At 39.7% G+C, this 19,462-nt stretch overlaps 1 protein-coding gene across 5 annotated transcripts in view; it reads left to right on the plus strand.

The window, feature by feature from the left end:
* LOC117422123 (nuclear receptor subfamily 6 group A member 1-like) overlaps positions 1–19,462 on the plus strand; it is a 216,344-nt gene that overhangs the window by 190,104 nt on the left and 6,778 nt on the right. For 2 of the 5 annotated variants that reach the window (XM_058987154.1, XM_058987150.1), the window contains 6 exons: positions 8,705–8,760; positions 11,251–11,408; positions 11,920–12,150; positions 15,024–15,278; positions 18,638–18,759; positions 19,303–19,458. In XM_058987154.1, coding sequence (XP_058843137.1) covers positions 8,705–8,760; positions 11,251–11,408; positions 11,920–12,150; positions 15,024–15,278; positions 18,638–18,759; positions 19,303–19,458 — 978 coding nt within the window. The remainder of the gene's footprint in view (positions 1–8,704; positions 8,761–11,250; positions 11,409–11,919; positions 12,151–15,023; positions 15,279–18,637; positions 18,760–19,302; positions 19,459–19,462) is intronic. The other 3 variants (XM_058987152.1, XM_058987153.1, XM_058987151.1) reach the window with 3 other exon arrangements.

Raw genomic sequence — 19,462 nt, forward strand, 5'->3', positions numbered from 1 at the left:
ACTTTCCATATCAAGAGATCTACCCCAAGGGACAATGCATACCAAATTTCAGACAAATCCGTTAAACGACTCAAAAGTTATTAAAGGGCTTTGGAGATTCATTTTTTTAATGTGCGTTTGTCTTTATTATTTCTTGACGTTTCCTTTTTTAAACTTATTTTTGTAATACATCAGGCTTTTATCAGCATCTAGTTTGTTTGTGCGCTGTGCCGATTGCTTCCTGGTCCTGACTTCCCCTGTTAACGGAGGGGCGAGATTGGGGAAGAAAAACTCCCACCTTGCAATAAGTGTCTCTTTCTGTCACAGCTGATGTGAGGCAGTGATATCAGTGATAAGTTTTTATTTTTATAACGCTTTTGTTTATGTATGGAAGTTTTCTTTTCTTATCTTACTCTGGCATGCTTTTAAGTACTAGTAGTTTTTTTTTGGTGATTGTTTATTTTAATAACATTCAGGGAGGGCTACTTCGGATATCTTGCCTGTCCACCGCTTACCTGGGCCGCGAGAACAAGGCTGAGGGAAGGCTGCTCTTCATACCGGTATCCTGCATTGAGCTAAAAGCTACACCACTGTCCTTGCCTGCCTGTGTTTGCTCTGTCTCATCCATCACCCATGGCGACTGTGTTTGACAAGATCTGCTGTTGCTGTGAGCTGCTGCTACCCCTGCGTGGCCTGGAGAGAGGGCTGCCTGTTTACTTCAGACCGTGTGTTTTCTTGGTGTGATCACTGTGCCACTGTCTTCCCCCTGTATCTGTCTGTCTTTCATCGGCAGCGGCTTTGCCTGATAAGTCCCTGGGTTGTGAACTGCCCATTGCCCATGAACTCGCCTTGTCTAGCGAGCAGCCTACATTTATCTTGATCAGCATATTGACTTGGTTCACTGGCTTATCCTATAAATTGCACACGACTTTTTATTCTTGGATTGACCGGGATAAATTGATAATGTTCCTACGGTCCTCTGCTTTTCAGCTGCGACAGTTCAATCACCTTTGTTCGCTGTCAAAATTTGTGATGAATATCTGCCGTGATCTTGGACTTCTACGCAGACCAAGATATCTGTATCGTAGTTTGGGGCGCCAGGTTTTCAACTTCATCAACAACACATGTTTCTACCATATGGTGTAGTCGGCAAAAAGTGTTTCTGCCTCTCGTGTTGGTATTGACTCGAGCTGTCTTCTCCAAATAGCGAAAAACGAGACTTTTCTTTTTCTTTTTTTTTTAGTCGTCGCCAATTATTTTTACCCGGGTTTTCACCCCAATTTAGCATGCCCAATTATTATCTGTATCCCCGGCTCACCGCTCGCACCCCCCCCCGCCGACTCGGGAAACGGAGGCTGGAACACGCGTCCTCCGAAACGTGCTCCTTCCAAGCCGTCATTTTTCGCACTGCAGATCCACAGCAATGCCACCAGACCTATAGTGCCGGAGGACAACACAGATCTGGCGGCTCCGCTGCAGAGCCACAGGCGCCCTATCGGCCACAGGGGTCGCTGATGCGCGGTGAGCCGTGGATTCCCCTGCCGACCTAAGCCCTCCCTACCCGGGCAGCGCTCAGCCAATTGTGCGTCTCCCCCTAGGAACTCTCGGTCACGGTCAGCTGTGACATAGCCTGGATTCGAACCTGCGATCTCCAGGCTATAGGGCACATCCTGCGAGGAGCGCCTTTACTGGATGCGCCACTCGGGAGCCCCAAACGAGACTTTTCTTAACATTTCGAACTTGCTTTCACTCAGACCATTTAAAATAACCTTATTTAATACTCGTTTCTTAAATAATAAGGAGCTGTAACTGAGTGACTTTATTATTGACAGTAATCTTGATTTTCTCTGTCTGACGGAAACCTGGCATCAACAAAATGCCTGTCTCCTGCTGAATCAGGTTGCCAGCTCTGGTTTGGGCTTCATGATAAATCCCGCTCCATGGGTCGTGGTGGCAGCCTGGCAGTGGTGTATAACTTGGAGCTTAATCCTTGTTTATTTCCTATTTCTGATTTTCAGTCATTTGAGTATTTAATTTTTAAAATGTCATCCCCCCAACCTCTGGTTATGGTCTTAATTTACTGACCTCCTAAACGTAACAATTTGTTTCTCTCTGAATTTGCTGAGTCATTATCAGTGTTGTCTCTGAAATTTACCAGGATCTTAATTATGGGAGATTTTAATAGACACGTTGGTTCCTCAGAATCTCCTCTGGTGAGTGAATTCTTAGCACTCCTGGACTGTTTTGGCCTTTCTCAACTAGTAAATGCCCCCATGCACAATAGGGGCCATATTCTAGACTTAGTAATTGTTTGACATGTTCCAGGGTCAGACGTACTGATCCATGATTTAGGCATCTCGGATCACATGGCCATTAAATTTGACCTGGAAATGCCTTATTCTTCACCAAATCTCAAATGATTATTGACTTTTCGCAATTTGAGATCTGTTGACCATGCTAGTTTCTGAAACAATAGCACCTGCACTCCCTGATGTCCCCCTAGTGGTTACTGAGGGGACTACAGGGTTAAGGGTGGCTTTGGAAGACATGGTTAAACTTTATAATAACAATCTGTCTATCATTCTCAATAATACTGCCCCTGAAAAAACTCGAACTGTGTCCTATACTCGCTGCTCACCCTTGTATACAGATCAGCTGCGCTCTGTGAAGGCTGCTTGCAGTAAACTTGAGTGTAAGTGGAGGGACTCTGGGCTAACTGTGTATGTGCAGGCCTGGAAACAACAGCTGCTGGAGTATAGGGATGCTATCTCCTCTGCTAGATCAACATACTTCTCCAATCTTATTGAGAATGGTCATGACAATCCAAGAATTTTGTTTTCTACAATAAGCAGATTGCTAGAGCCGAGTAGCTCTTCTGCATTACCTGCTTCTCAAGCCCCATGTAATGATTCTTTGGAATTTTTTATTGCTAAGATCGACAATATCAGACGTCAATTCCAAGCCTTTACTCCACCTATTTTGTTTTATCACCAGCATGTCTTTACCGGCATTACACAGGTTAATTTCCCTCATGTCACCCCCAGTAGGCTTACTGAATTGGTTCATAAAATGAAGCCCACTACTTGCCTGTTAGACCCCATTCCTACTTTCCTCGTTCGTTCTTGTTTTCAGGCTCTTGGTCCATTTGTGACTAACATCATTAATGAGTCCTTGAGCTCCAGAGATGTGCCTTCTGCATTAAAAATTACTGCTATCACACCAGTATTGAAAAAAACAAATCTTCCCACTGATAACCTGGGCAGTTATAGGCCTAATTCAAACCTGCCTTTCCTGTCTAAAGTACTTGAACGTGTTGTGGCACAACATTAAATAATCATCTTGTGTTAAATAATCTTTATGAACCACTCCAGTCAGGTTTTAGACAGCTGCACAGCACTGAAACAGCTCTGGTCAAGGTTGTCAGTGATCTGCTGAGGGCTTCTGATTCTGGGGCCCTCTCTATTTTGGTCTTACTGGACCTTAGTGCTGCTTTTGACACTGTGAACCATAATACTGTCCTTGCCCGGCTGGAGAACATGCTTGGCTTATCTGGTACAGCCCCAGGCTGGTTTAATTATTACCTCCACGACAGAAAGCATTTTGTCTCTTTGGGCGGTTTCAGGTCTATTACTGGGTTGGTTTCTTCTGGTGTTCCCCAGGGCTCCATACTGGGACCTATCCTATTTAGCATATATTTGCTTCTGATAGGTCACATTTTTGGAAGTCACGGTGTAAATTTTCACATTAATGCCGATGACACCCAGATTTATCTGCAACCACACCTGATATTGACTTGGCTGTTTCTGTGCTCACAAATAGTATTGCTGACATCAAGCTCTGGATGCAACACAACTTTCTGCAGTTAAACAGTGACAAGACTGAAGTTATGTTATTAGGTACTCTGCATCAATTGCGTAAATCCAGTTAACATAAGAACATAAGAAAGTTTACAAACGAGAGGAGACCATTCGGCCCATCTTGCTCGTTTAGTTGTTATTAGCATGTTGATCCCAGAATCTCATCAAGCAGCTTCTTGAAGGATCCCAGGGTGTCAGCTTCAACAACATTACAGGGGAGTTGGTTCCACACCCTCACAATTCTCAGTGTAAATAAGTGCCTCCTATTTTCTGTTCTGAATGCCCCTTTAATCATTTGTGACTCCTGGTCTTTGTTTCTTTTTTCAGGTCAAAAAAGTCCCTTGGGTTGTCGAAACATGACTATTGATGGGGTACTAGCTGAGTTTTGTTCGAAATTGAAAAACTTGGGGGTCATTTTTGACCCTTGTCTAACTTTTGAGCCGCACGTTCGGAATATTACCAAGTTGTCTTTTTTTCATCTTCGGAACATTGCTCGACTGCGCCCGGTCTTGTCAATGTCTGATGCAGAAAAACTTGTACATGCTTTTGTTTCCTCCAGATTTGATTATTGCATTGCCGTACTTGCTGGGATGTCAAAGAATACTGTCCAAAAACTCCAGTATGTCCAAAACTCAACAGCTAGGGTGTTAACCAGGTCTCACTCCAGTGAACATATAACCCCGGTATTAAAATCTCTACAATGGTTGCCGGTCAAATTCCATATTGATTATACAATTTTATTGTTGCTTTTAAGGCCAATAGGGGAATTTCTCCTCCTTATATCTCTGACCTGCTGTCAAATTACCCTCCCGGTCGCGCTCTACGGTCTGCCGATGCTGGTCTTTGAACTGCTCCCTTAACCAGGCTGTGAACAGTGGGGGAAGAGGGCTTTCTCATCCTGTGCACCAAGGCTGTGGAACTCACCCCAACTCGAGATTCGAGTCCCTGTCTGTTTTTAAAACACATTTATTTAAATTGGCTTTCTTTTAGATTCTTAGTTGTTTTTATTTTCCTGATTTTTAATGTTGTTAGTAGTTTGTATCCAGTTCTGTATAGGTCATGAGTTTTGTTTTATTGCTATGTTACTTGTCTTCCCTTGCTTTAAGCGCTTTATGATAATCCTTTATGAAAGGTGCTATATAAAATAAAGATTATTATTATTATTATTATTATTATATGCAGTGTAATGCAGTGCGAGTGATGTAACAAAAGAATCATACTGAACGTAGAATCACCTGTTTTATACAGAATATTCTTCTCATTAGTGAATTTCGACTCCTATTGCAGGTATTTTTTTAAAATACATACGTATAGATTTACATATCAGTGAATAAAAACGTGTTTTGTATATTAATGCTTAACTTAGTGTGTAGTTCTCTATAAAACAGGCGATGCTACGTTTGGTATGATTCTTTTGTTACATCACTCACACTGACACTCTATACATTCCCGGGACCTGAAAACGTATCAATTCATCTCAACCTGACAAATACTGTGTGTGTGTCTGTGTATGTGTGTGTGTGTGTATGTGTGTGTATATGTGTGTGTATATATGTGTATGTGTATATATTATATATATTGTAACAGAACCGCACCCCTGGGTTCGTTGCCCCTTTAAAACAGACCCAGGACACAGGAAATTGAGGTTTTTCCAGCGTTTACGCGCTAATTTTTAATAAACAAATACAAAAACAAAATAAACAAAACAAACACCTAGCTCTTTGCTTGAGCACTAAACTAAAACACCAAACAGGAACCTAAACTATAAACAGGACAGCTAAGCTGTTTACATGTTGGCAAAGAAAACAAAACAAACACAAAGTTACACAGCACACTCCTCCAAAGGTTTCACACTACCTTTCTCTTTGTACACCTACACGCACTCGCAAGCGGGCTCTTCACACAGCAGCCCCAAACACACTGGCTGCTTTTCTTAAATAATACCCTGCACCTGGCTCTAATTTACAATGCTAGCCAGGTGCAGGGGATCATTACTAATTAAACAATTAATCAAATTAAATTAAACAATTAAACAAACTAAGGCTGTTCCCCTCTGGGAGATGTAGTCCCATTCCCCCAGGACTACACTATCTCACTATATATATATATATATATATAATATATACAGCTTTTAACGTGGTTTAAATTACATTAAACACAAAATGCTCATACCTACAGATTGATTACAAATTGATATGAAACATTTATGGATTTGTCAAAGAGTGTTCTATAATGTGCCAGCAAGCCAATGAAACAGAGAACAATGCCTATGATCTGTCTAATGACTACTATACATTTTTATAAAATAATAATTATTATTATAAACAATATATATTAAAGGAAACTGATAAGAAAATATACAGCCTGATTTGAAATACATTAAGATGAGTAATAAACTGACTCCATTGTGTTTTAGCAGTTGGTTCAAACAATTTAACAGCAAATGCTGGAATTCTGTGTAAATAAATATAAAACTATAAAGAAGGGGCAACAATATTAAATCCAGAAATCTTTTTTTATGCTGGGTTGTTTTTTGGATGATGATAATAATAATAATAATAATAATAATAATACAATACAAATTTCACTTTATAGCGCTCTTCATGCAAGCATTCCAGGGTGCTTTACAAAAGAAATGTAAAAAAGCCTGTGTCTAACATATAATCCAGCTACAAATAAACAGACCCAAACAAACATGTTTTCAAACTGGATTTAAAGATTCAATTGTGCTGGCATTCCTGATATGAATCGGGAGTAAGTTCCAAAGACGAGAGGCATTATAACTAAATGCCCTGGCTCTGACAGTTCAAACTCATTTTAGGGACAATTGGAAGATTAGCATTTTCCAATCTCGGGGAACGACCAGGGACATATGGGGTCAGCAGATCTTGAAGACAAGAAGGTCCAAGACGATGTAAGGCCTTATAGTTGATGCAGTGGATGTATCAATTAAATATGCAATTAAAACCAAAATGAACTACTATTTATTTTTTTAAATCACGAGATTAACCGTGATTAATTGACAGCCTTAATATATATGTATATATTTATAATCCAGGTCTGGCAATGGAACATGAAACAAACAATGATTGTTCGAGCAAGGTTTCAGCTGTCCGTATATTGGATGGATACAGACAGCTGGAGCCTTGTCACATATTCTAAATCACTGCGCTGCCTCACAGAATTTAACGAACCGGTAGCCATCTAGTTAGTAACTATGAAATTGAGTGACCGATTACCAAAAAATCCCAAAAGTAGTAAGTAGACGATTTGGATGAAGAACAATTAAATGAACTGGAAGCTAGCAAAACAGAAAAAAATACCAAAAATAGCATAAAAATAATAATCGCTCTTTCAGGACAAAACAAAAAACTAAGGGAAAAAAATGAACTCGGTGTTTTCTCAACTCCTCCCACTGGCGGATCTTTTCAGTGGCAATGTGCAACTCAACACAGTATCAAGATGTACTTACTTTTGCATGTTTCGATTAAATTAATTTACTCATCTTAACTTAGTGTGTAGTTCAAAGTTATAAATGGGACTACTTTATTGGCGTAAGGATATTTAATAAAAATAAATCATGTTTTGCCCTATTTTTCTTAAAAATTCAGTGTTTGGCCTCGATTAGAAATGCAGTAATGCCCTTCTCATGCCACAAAACAAGGCGTCTGTATATATTCCACATATACGGACACCCCGTCAGGCCTTGTTGCATATATATATATATATATATATATATATATATATATATATATATATATATATATAGTCTACAGTTGTAGTCAAAAGTTTACATACCCCAATGGAAATTTATAATTTATCGAAATTCCTGGAAAACAAAGAATTTTAGGAAAAGTCTTTTGTAGCAAGAAATAGATGTCTACAATTATTTATTTCAGCATTTTTTTTTTTTTGCAAAACTCCAAAAATGCTAATTCAAAAGTATTTATTCATTGGCACTCAGTTTTTTTTAATGTTTACACCCAGCTGTGCAAACCTGCACTTTTTTCTTGAGAATTTCACCCCTGTATATGCCCATTTGTAATTATTTTTTAGTAGAAGATGCTAAAATGTATTGATTCCTTAACCTTAGTAGGGTAGTCTTTCTGTGAAACTTCTCAATTGTACAACTGAAGAACACCTAACCTAGATGGATATTACTATAGGCCAACATATTCATTTTGATTTGATACCACATTAAAAGTTTAACAGTTTCAATTTTCATATTATTTCCATAGGCTACAATAGTGTCCCCTTATGCTTCACTTTCCTGTTTGTTACCTTGCTTGTCTAGGCTTTCCTACACTATGCTTTAACCTTGGTATACCTTAAAATAGGGGTACACCGTGGAAGACAGCTTGTGTTAATATACATTATACATTAGAAGACGTCCTTATCTTATCTGAAAGTGGCCTTGCTCAAGTAAGCACCTCATGCTCCAGTCCTCCCCTCTGGAGTGACTACAGCGCAGTGAGAATCACTCTGTGTAGAGACTTCACTCTGATCAACACTAGAGGGACCCAAGCTCTCACAAGCAGAAGTATTATAGTGCCCTATATAAGATACTAAGTACAAGAAGGAGCCATCATCTTCACTTTTGTTTCTGAATAATGGATTGTTGAACAGGGTTACAAATTAAAATAATAATAATAATTAAGTAGCAATTACTCTCCATTTCCATCTTATAAAACGTACCCATGTGGCTGAAGTGTAGCTAAATAAAACCCAGCAAATATGAACTAACATTCATATGAAATTATAAAAGAAACATTGGGAGCTACGATTCCAGAAGTTCAGAAATGGGTTCAAATCTTAATATCATAAGTCATTATGGAACTTGTCTTACCTGTTCCCTTTTTATTTTACAGCAATCAGGGAAGATGGGATGCCAGGAGGTAGAAACAAAAGCATCGGACCTGTCCAGGTAACTTGTACATGTTGTCAGCTTTGCTGTGACCACGTTAAATAACACTTCACCCATCAATGGCCATTACCACTCCTGGTGCTTGATGAAATTCATTTGAAAAACGTAACTCAGTGAATGGAGTCTATCTTAAGGATCCTATCTGCGGCAGATACAAATACCCCCGTGTCTGAGACCCATCCCGTGGAATAAAATCATTAACCCCCAATGTGTAGAAACCAGTAGAGATTTTTCAGGGACAGTTGCTTCACAAGATAAAACAGGTTTTATTGTTCTTTGTGCTGCTGACTGGGGTGGAAGCTACAATCTAGTGGCAAAGGCATTTTTTTCCTTTTGTCTAAATAGCATTGTATTCTGAAAACACTAAAGAAACATGTGACTTGTCTGTACACAACAGCCTCTAATTCATTGAAAGTGAACAGCTCCCTTTGATGTATGTGCTGAGTGACTCATCAGTATGTATCTTCTAAAAGCCAGGTAATACAGGACAACAACTCAATTTCAAACTGTTATACATATTTACAATCTTTTTCAGTTGCATGTTACATTGCTACAGAGCACAAGGCTTTCCCTCTGACCTAGGGTATATATTCTTCATCTGGTTCATATAATCTACTCTGTTTAGATAAACTGCAGTGTACTAACTGGATTGAAAGGGGTCTGTAACAGGGTGATGTTACCTACGTGGGTCATCACTGAGTAATAATGAATCAGACACAGAGCAGTGGGTGTTGATACTGAGTAATACTGAATCAAACACAGAGCATTGGGTGCTGATACTGAGTAATGCTGACTCAGACACAGAGCAGTGGGTGTTGATACTGAATCAGACACAGAGCAATGGGTGTTGATACTGAATCAGACACAGAGCAGTGGGTGTTGATACTGAATCAGACACAGAGCAGTGGGTGTTGATACTGAATCAGACACAGAGCAGTGGGTGTTGATACTGAATCAGACACAGAGCAGTGGGTGTTGATACTGAATCAGACACAGAGCAGTGGGTGTTGATACTGAATCAGACACAGAGCAGTGGGTGTTGATACTGAATCAGACACAGAGCAGTGGGTGTTGATACTGAATCAGACACAGAGCAGTGGGTGTTGATACTGAATCAGACACAGAGCAGTGGGTGTTGATACTGAATCAGACACAGAGCAGTGGGTGTTGATACTGAATCAGACACAGAGCAATGGGTGTTGATACTGAATCAGACATAGAGCAATGGGTGTTGATACTGAGTAATACTGAATCAGACACAGAGCAGTGGGTGTTGATACTGAATCAGACACAGAGCAATGGGTGTTGATACTGAATCAGACATAGAGCAATGGGTGTTGATACTGAATCAGACACAGAGCAGTGGGTGTTGATACTGAATCAGACACAGAGCAATGGGTATTGACACGCCGCACAGATGCACAGATTTATTAAACAACACAGGCCCGACGCTCGGGTACCAATAATGGTAATCCTAGCCCAGGACATAATAAAGAAAACAAAACAAAGCTAAAAATAAGTTTACCTCAATGAAAGAGACATCCTGCTCCAGGACTTACTACACTACGAAACCTCTCTAGTTTGGGATCAAGTCCCCTAAACTGACCTAGTGCCGTCCCGGCATCCTGCTGGCGACGCCGGCCTCTTTCTGACGGCTCGGCTGGGCAACGCCTTCACGAGTACCGTTTTGGAGTGCAAGGGTTTCATCTAGTAGTTCTCGCCATGAAGTGGACGCTCTCCTCCTCGATGTAAACACATCAAGCTTTCGCTCTGCTGCCTTCTTAAACGGGCATAAGAAGGCAGCCAATCAGAACCTCCCAATCTGCTCAACTCTGGGAAAGCCTTCCTGTTTACCAAAGCAGCAGCGTAGCTGAACCAGTCCTCCCTGTCACAGGGTCTCAAAATATACTTTAAAGATTTTGAATTCCTTTGTGTATACAGAGCTATTAGTAGTTTTTGCTACATACAATGGGTCGCATTATCAATGTATAGTGACAGCAGTGTTAATATTTGTTTATTAACTACTGTAAAGCCATCAATATTTGCAACCAAAATATTTGGCAAATCACACCCATAAAACCTATTTTGCTCCACAAATGTTGGCGACCTGTTGCAATATACAAAGTATGTATTGTTAGTGGAATTTGATATTCGTGCCAAAAATGTTTGCTTTTTTTTTCATAAGCGAAAAACACATAATTACAAGGCTTGCACATATTTACTGCTGCACTTGGTAATATTATTTACAATTAGATTAACTACAATTAGTAGACTGGAATTATATTTAATGTAATACAAGTATTTACAGTGTTCAGTCTTTGGAGTACAATGTTGATGACCAGATGAAAAATACACACCTTAGGAGGTTCTTCCTAGTGCTGTAAAATCACCAGTTAGATTTTTCCTTTCCTCCAGCCTATTTAATTGAATTACTCCTGAGAGAAGGGGAGGAAGCAGGGTTGAATTGGACTCTTTCTTTGTGTTTTGCAGATAACAGACGAGGAGATTGAGAGAATTATGACTGGGCAAGAATTTGAGGAGGAGGCCAGCATACCCTGGAGTAATAATGGAGACAGTGATCACAGCTCCCCAGGCAATGGGGTTTCCGAGGGCAACCAGCCGTCACCTGTTTCCACTCTATCATCAAGGTGGGAGTCGCACTGAGATGTTTCGAGCTAGAGCCTGCGGCCCTATCCCTGCTCAGCACCCTTAACCAATATGCACACGTACAGTTCACAAATAACTCCTGTCTCTTCACAGTGATGTTAAGCTTCAATTTAGATATAGGGCCGAATCCAGTGAAAAGTGAATGGGGCTAATTCAGCAGGCCTAGAGGCCCCTGGAGGAATTGAATCCAGCTCAGGGTTAGTGCTTTCAGTCTAGCCCCCGTAACAAATCCACTGCATAATACAGCAGTCTCACTGGAGAGAACTGAATGGCACTAAATAGAAAGAAAATAAAAAGTTGGCACTGGGGTAAAATTCATACTGAAATCTGGTTTTAGTGCCAGTCAGCTTTTTGAAACCATGTATAAGAGAGCCCTGTCCACAATTGTGAACCAAGTGGTTTATTAGTAATAAGCTAAGTTTGTGTAAGATGAACTAATTCAGTGATACAGTGGTGGCTAGAATCTAACATGTGTGGACTTGCCTTTTCCAGTAGGTCAGTGGAGCTGAATGGATACACCACTGCACTCAGGGACCAGTACATCGGGATGCCAGTGTCCTCGCACTACCAGTACCTGCCGCACCTTTTGAGCTACGCTGCACAGTCCGGCCTGCTGCCCCAGCAGTCGCGCAGCCTGGACCCTCAGTCACAGTCTCTAGTCACTCAGTTAGTGGCGTCTGAAGACCTGGAGCCTCTCTGCACACCGATGCTAATAGAAGACGGGTAAGTATCTTCACTATTCACCGGGGCTCTTTGCTTCCTATTGTGTTTAGTGCACCCACAGTTGCGTAGCACAAATACGAAGGGTTAAAATGAAGAAATATGTAATTGCGGCGGATATGATTCTGCAGTTGTTTTGTATTCTCAAGGTAATTTTGAAGTTATTGTATGTTGTGTATGTGACGGTGTCCGTTAGTACTAGTATTTTTGTCTTATTTTTATTTTGTACTTCAAAGTATGCTTTTTGTGTTGCCAAAGTGCTTACGTGATCACAGCTCCTGAGACAGCCCAGGTAAGACTGATTCTTACAGGTATTGGACAAAAAAATGGAAACACCTGGGTAAATGAGGGACACCAAGTATATTGAAAGCAAGGGCTTCCACACAGGTGTGGCTCATGCGTTAATTAAGCAAATAACATCCCAGCATGCTTAGGGTCATGTATAAAAATGTTGGACAGGCCTGGTTGCCTATAATTATGGTTAGCATGGCTGCAAAAGGAGACCTCAGTGACTTTGAAAGAGGGGTGATTGTTGGGGCGCGTTTGGCAGGAGCTTTAGTGACCAAGACAGCTCAACTTGCTGATGTTTCACGAGCAACGGTGTCTAAGGTAATGTCGGCATGGAACTCCGAGGGAAAGACATCATCAGCAGTGAGCAACAGTGGGCGGAAGCGCATACTCCAGGATCGTGATATCCGTGCATTCATTCGAAGTGCAAGGCAAAACAGGCGAGCAACTGCAGATCAATTGACTGCAAATTTGAACCTTGGGCACGAGCAGCCAGTTTCATCAAAAACGGTCAGCCGAGAACTCCACAGAGCGGGATACCATATTGGCCCAACGCCCTATTAAGTGACTTTACATTGGTGTTTCCATTTTTTTGTCCACTACCTGTACATTGGCACGGCACTTTATAATAGACACTAATCATCTAAGCAGGAATGAAATTGCAAACAAAAAGAAAACATCAGTATTTTTTGTGCGGTTATTGAATTCAAACGTTTGGAACCTTGACATTTAAATTTACATTTTGGGTAGATTAGGGTTAAGGCTATATAAATAGAATAATGTATGGGTCAGAATATGTTATCACTAGGGCTGTCAAGCGATTAAAAAAATTACTGCATCCATCTCATTCAAATTTGTTTTATTACTGATATTATTATTGCTATTATTATCATATTGTTGGCCCCTCTTTATGGTTTTATATTTATTTACACAGAATTATACAGAAAAACTCAGGCGTTTGCTGTTAAATTGTTTGAACCAACTGCTCAATCACAACAGAGTCAGTTTATTACTCACCTTACTGCATTTCAAATTAAACTGCATTTCTGTTATCAGTTTCCTTTTAAAAGGGTATCCATTATACTCATATACTCATAAACTGTTTTTCATTGCCATTTAAAAAAAAATATTTTAAAATAAATGTGGTCATTGAAATAAAATCGGTAGCTATCCACTTTGCAACAGCATTGGTTATACAGGGTGTCCCACTGAGAGTAGCCCAGTAAGTAATACACGTATTACAACGTACAAATAAATAATAAATAACATAATCCCATGATGGAGCAGCACAGACATGTACAGGAATCCTCGTTATTACAACGCGGTTTATACAGGAGTGTCACCCCCGATGTGGACATGGACTGAATGCCAACACCTAACTGGAATACTTACGAGGCTACTTTCAGGTGGGACACCCTGTATCGTACTGACATGATGTAGCTTGATTCACAGGCTTGCAGAAATCCTGAATTGAAATAAGAAGTGCCCTTATTGCGTTGCACGCACTCGAGTATATTAAAATAGTGCCGCCTGAATGAATTAAGGTATGCTGAGAGGGTCAAGTCAGAAGTTAATTAATGTACACGTTACTCTCAGAAGTTGCGTGCCCTAATGATCACATGATGGTATAGTATAGCCGTGTGGTCCAAGCACCACACGTGCATCAGTGCCCAAAATCAACTCAACACATACAGCTGCGGCCAAGCGTGTGGCATCACCTTGAATTCTAGGACTGAACAAAATCTTTTATTTAACATCATGTAATCAAAGAAACTACAACATGATATTGCAAAAGTCTACCGGAAGCCATAATAGTAGTACAGTATTTCATGTATGTTAGATTTCAAAATGTCACATTTTTCAATTTGTGTCAGTTTTTCCGTTAAGTATATGAAAACTACAAAGCGGTATTTAATTCAGTGTATTAATGTAACATTATTCAGCAGGTTTCATTCAACTTTATGAAGCAAAATTAGTTAATTCTATAGGGTGATGCAAATCACAATAATATGTTCTGACCCATACATTATTCTATTTATATTGTTGGCATGTACCTATATATTTACTTGAAGATTACAAGGATATATTTTCAGTATATCTTTATGTTTCCATGGCAACATAGAATATACATTTCTATAGTACATTTACCATTTTTTCTCTTTTATCAGATTACAAAAATTGACAGATTCTCAAAGCTTTATAATCCCAAATGTATTTCTGAAAGGACAAACCCCAATACAATTCTTAAACAAACAAGAAACACTGTTACAGGTCCTTTTAATTAAGTCTGAATTGTTTATTTCTGCTTTTGTGCATCTTGTAAAGCGCTTTGTGATGGTGGTCCACTATGAAAGGCGCTATATAAAATAAATTGATTATATTGATTGATTGATATTGGGTGTGTTTTTCCTTTAACAAACTTTGAGACTCTAGCCCAACGTACCAGCCGCATTCTGTGTTTTATACTTCCAACAAAATAATCTAGGTACAAGGTATCTAGGTAAAATAATATACAGTACAAGCTGAAGAAGCTATCCACTCATCAAGCACTTTCTGCTGTTTTATAATATACATTGTCTGTGTCTCAGCTACAAAGTGACGCAGGCTGAGCTCTTCGCCTTGCTCTGCCGGCTGGCGGATGAGCTGCTCTTCAGGCAGATAGCCTGGATCAAGAAGCTGCCCTTTTTCTGCGAGCTGTCAATCAAAGACTACACTTGCCTGCTGAGCTCCACGTGGCAGGAGCTGCTGCTGTTGTCCTGCCTCACAGTGTACAGCACACAGATCTTTGGAGACCTGGCCACCGTCACCTCCAAATACACACCCTCCGACGACGAGCTGCACAGGTAAGCATGAGCAATTCAAATACACGCCCTCCTCCTCCGATGAGCTGCACAGGTAAGCATGAGCAATTCAAATACATGCCCTTAATGTATGTATTAAGTGTGTGTTTCACAGTATAATTGAATTAGAAAACTAGATTTTAAAAACCCCAGTCTTAATGGTGGTGATTTAATAATGCATCTTCGAGCAATGGCACTTTGATTGGAACACGTTTTCTATGTTTACAATTGCCTAATCTTCAGCATTGACTTATCACATGATACAAATCTAATGATATACAGTATGCTGTTGTGCTTATCGCAGGCTCATGTCGGTCTGCTTTGTATTTCTTTGGGGTGACCGAATGGCGTGGATTATCCCCTTCACATTCATTTACGATGCAAAACTGCTTATTCTTCAGGACCTCCTGCTTCATGTTGACTCAAAGTAATGACTACATTGGCCATGACACTGAAATGCACTATCAGGGGAGCACCAAATCATTAATGGTGATTACGTGCTCAGGAAAGATGTATTTGGTTTCACCAGTTGATATTCTAGAGCAGTTTGGAAGATGTAATGTTCAGGAAACAGCATTATCAGATGCCCTGTTTGACCTTCGCTATCTGAGCAGTCACTCTTCTCGCAAAATGAAGTGTATTTATAGCAATCATTTAGACATGGTTATAAATAAATCCACATATACATATTGCTACCCAGTGTAAACAAGTCATTGTCCACTTTTAATGATCATACATTACATATCATTCCACATTTAAAGCAAAGTCTCAAAGGGAAGCAACCTTGTTATATTTGTGTAACATTACCCTGCTCTTTTAAAGTCAGTACATTTTCAGCCTCAGAACCTTGGAGGATTGGGTGGGGCCAGTACGAATGACCTCTGACACATTACCCAGCATACCAAACTACAGTAGAACCTTATAATGCGCCGATGTTAATAAAGCAACTGCAATGTAATATACCGACTTTCACTGAGGATATTTTTACATATCCGCTGGACCCCTGGAACCAATTCAATCAGATATGAAGGGCTCTACTGTAGTTGAAAGGTAATTTACCTCAAGCAGTCACAAATCAGTGCAGAAAAAAGAAGCATGGATTTTATTCTCCTTCAATCATGTGATTTAAAAACAAATGTACGTAGTTTTAATTGAATGTAATGTCGTTTAAAATGAATACCAGTCTTGGAGTTGGAGGACACAACTGCAGTTACCGTACAGAATTACAAAAGTTTTCATAAAGCTTTTTCAGAAATACTAGTATCAAGAAAAAAAAAAGTGTTTTCTATTGTACATCTGCTTCTGTGAGTAAGTTTTCATGATACAGTATTGCAATTGGTACATATTTGTCTGTTACAGTGATGTAACAGTTATGCCTATAAAGAGATATGCCTAGCTGGAAGGGCCATTTGAACTGCTAGCGGTAACTGTAACGTTGCTTTTTGACAGAAACATACCTCTACTGGCATTGTCACGTCAGCCTTTCTCTTTCACAGTTTTGTCTAATCGTGTCTGTGTCCATCGGACTCTGTCACACTCTACATGGGGAGCACGATAACTGGCTTAATTTCACACAATCTTCACCCAACATTTATCATACCACCCGAGCCTCATATAGTCGTTTCAAATTGATTGGCTATAATCCGATACTTTTATACAAATATTTGAACCAGTTCTTACTTTTGCGATTATGAGGACCCGCTGATTACGAGTAAGTGGCTAGAAGTAACTATTTTTTGAGGACAACAGCTGGACATGTTCTTTTACAGGAGGGAGTGGGTGAAAGCCAGACCAAAACACAACTAAAACAATGCAAAAACGTCTTAAAAAAAGCAAGGAAGAGACTAAACATTACATCCAAGAAATGGTGAAACGTGCACAAAACAAAGATAAGCACAAAAAAGTACCTATCAATATTTATTTTAATTCTAATATATTTCAGTCAAAGCAAAGGCAAAATTCACGTTTTCAAATAGGAATAAAACAAAAACTTTGTTTCAGAGCGAGCAGGTAAATGGTTGTTTTTAGTTTTATTCCTGTCTGAAAATGTTCCTTTGACTGAACAGGGCCCTATCTTTAAAAGCCTATTACACTGGAGGCATTGTACAAGGGAGAAACTAGAAACAGTGTAAATTTAATATAACACCAGTATCAGGAACAAGGACAATCGCTGTCTTAAAATGTGCATACATTTGGAATTATTAGATCAATGTTTTCTTTCTTGGTAAATTATGCCTGAATTATCTTTTTTTTCACCCTCTGCCCCTAATATTCTATCAGATTTATGGCTTCTGTTTCTCCGGCTAATCTGTATGTTTGGAAAGGATGGGTGATTTAATGCTGCATTGCTTCATATAGTGGAAACTGTCCAGTATGGTTTATCTGATTACTACTGTAAATACTGCTAAAGTCTTATTTGAAATGTGACAAGAGCTTTTGAGCATTTTGTACTGAAAATAAATACTGAATTTCTTACTGAATACAACCCAAAAACAAATGGTTTTAGGGACCCCATAGGCAACCAGGACAGCACAGATTAAATGAACCTATTACAAAACAAAAACCTGAAGATTTAAAGATGTTTTAAAAATATGCATTTAGGTTGACTTTGGAGTCCTTAAATTAACCACCTGCGCTGTTTCAGACTAATTTAGTAACATTGTCAGCTTTATTTTCCTTTCAGCTGTGATAAAACGGGGGCCCCTTCTTTTCCAATGCAGCTTGCTACCTCGTGTAGAATACTGTGTTGCAGTTGTAGTGCTGGAGCAGTTTAACACCGCATAGAGAGGAGGTGTGGAGGAGTGAGGTCTGGGGTGAAATGAACAGACCAGCTTTGTTGAGTGGAAGGGAGGAAGACATGAGAAAAGAAAGACATGAAAATATTTTGGACAGATACTTTATGAATTTTGAAAAGTAACTAATTCCTGCAGTTAGGTTGAATTTATTATTGCCAACTGAGTCTCTCCACTTGGTTCATTACAAGGACTGTCCTTGCAGTTTTGCACCTGCAATGTATAGGACAATCCCAAATTGCTTTCCTTTAAACCTAGCTGCAGATCTTAATACAGCTACCCCAATCATTTCTATTGTATTTTATAAAATGTTAATAAGGGGTGAAACACTTCTTTTAAGGGGGTTTAAGTACACTGTGTTTTAATGTTGTATAGCAAAACACCAGGAAGGGCAATATGGGTTTTCCTTTTAAACATTTTAGTAATGTTGTTGAAGCTGACAAGTAATGTTGTTGAAGCTGACACCCTGGGATCCTTCAAGAAGCTGCTTAATGAGATTCTGGGATCAATAAGCTACTAACAACCAAACAAGCAAGATGGGCTGAAAGGTTTTTCTTTTTCTTTGTTTAGGTTTAGCGAGGATGGCATGGAGGTGATGGAGCGTTTGATATACCTCTTTCGGAAATTCAATCAGCTGAAGGTCAGCAATGAAGAGTATGCCTGCATGAAGGCCATTAATTTCCTTAATCAAGGTAATGAAGGGATTCGTAACCAGTCCAGTGCATAGTTACCACTCTATAGGAACACCCCTCTCTTTCTACTGAGGTGCTGTATTATGTAGACCTTGCAAACCAGCACCTCCAAAGAGGGAAGCCGCAAATGCCGCACTGATGAATTAAGCAAAATATAACTGTACTGTTCTGATTTATAAGACATATGCTTTCCTTTTTGGTTGTACAAACATACATGTTTTAATTGATTCAAATATAGTTACAGTGAGGGTGTTCCCTATCTCATTCACTTATACTTGCCATTGTAATGTCAGGGAATATGGGTCTAAATGCCCCTTGAGCACAACTGCAAAGGATTTGCTGTAAAAGATCTTTATCCCTAAAAGGTGGCAGATTAACACACTTTAAATACATGTAAAGTGATGCAGAAACAGGAGAGCAATGCTTCCCTAAGCTCTAAATCCTAGTGATGCAAAGTCAACAATACTGTTAGTAAATGATATACCATGATAGCGTTTGTGATGTTACATGCTTATTAAAGCAATGGTTTGGCGTCTCTTTAAGCAGATATCCGAGGCCTCACAAATGTGTCCCAGTTGGAGCAGTTGAACAAGCGTTACTGGTACGTGTGCCAGGACTACACAGAGTTCAGGTATCCACACCAGCCCAAGCGCTTCCCAGAGCTCATGATGTGTCTGCCTGAGATCCGCTACATTGCAGGTAA

The sequence above is a fragment of the Acipenser ruthenus genome, chromosome 15, assembly GCF_902713425.1.
Source record: "Acipenser ruthenus chromosome 15, fAciRut3.2 maternal haplotype, whole genome shotgun sequence".
Lineage (NCBI taxonomy): Eukaryota > Metazoa > Chordata > Actinopteri > Acipenseriformes > Acipenseridae > Acipenser > Acipenser ruthenus.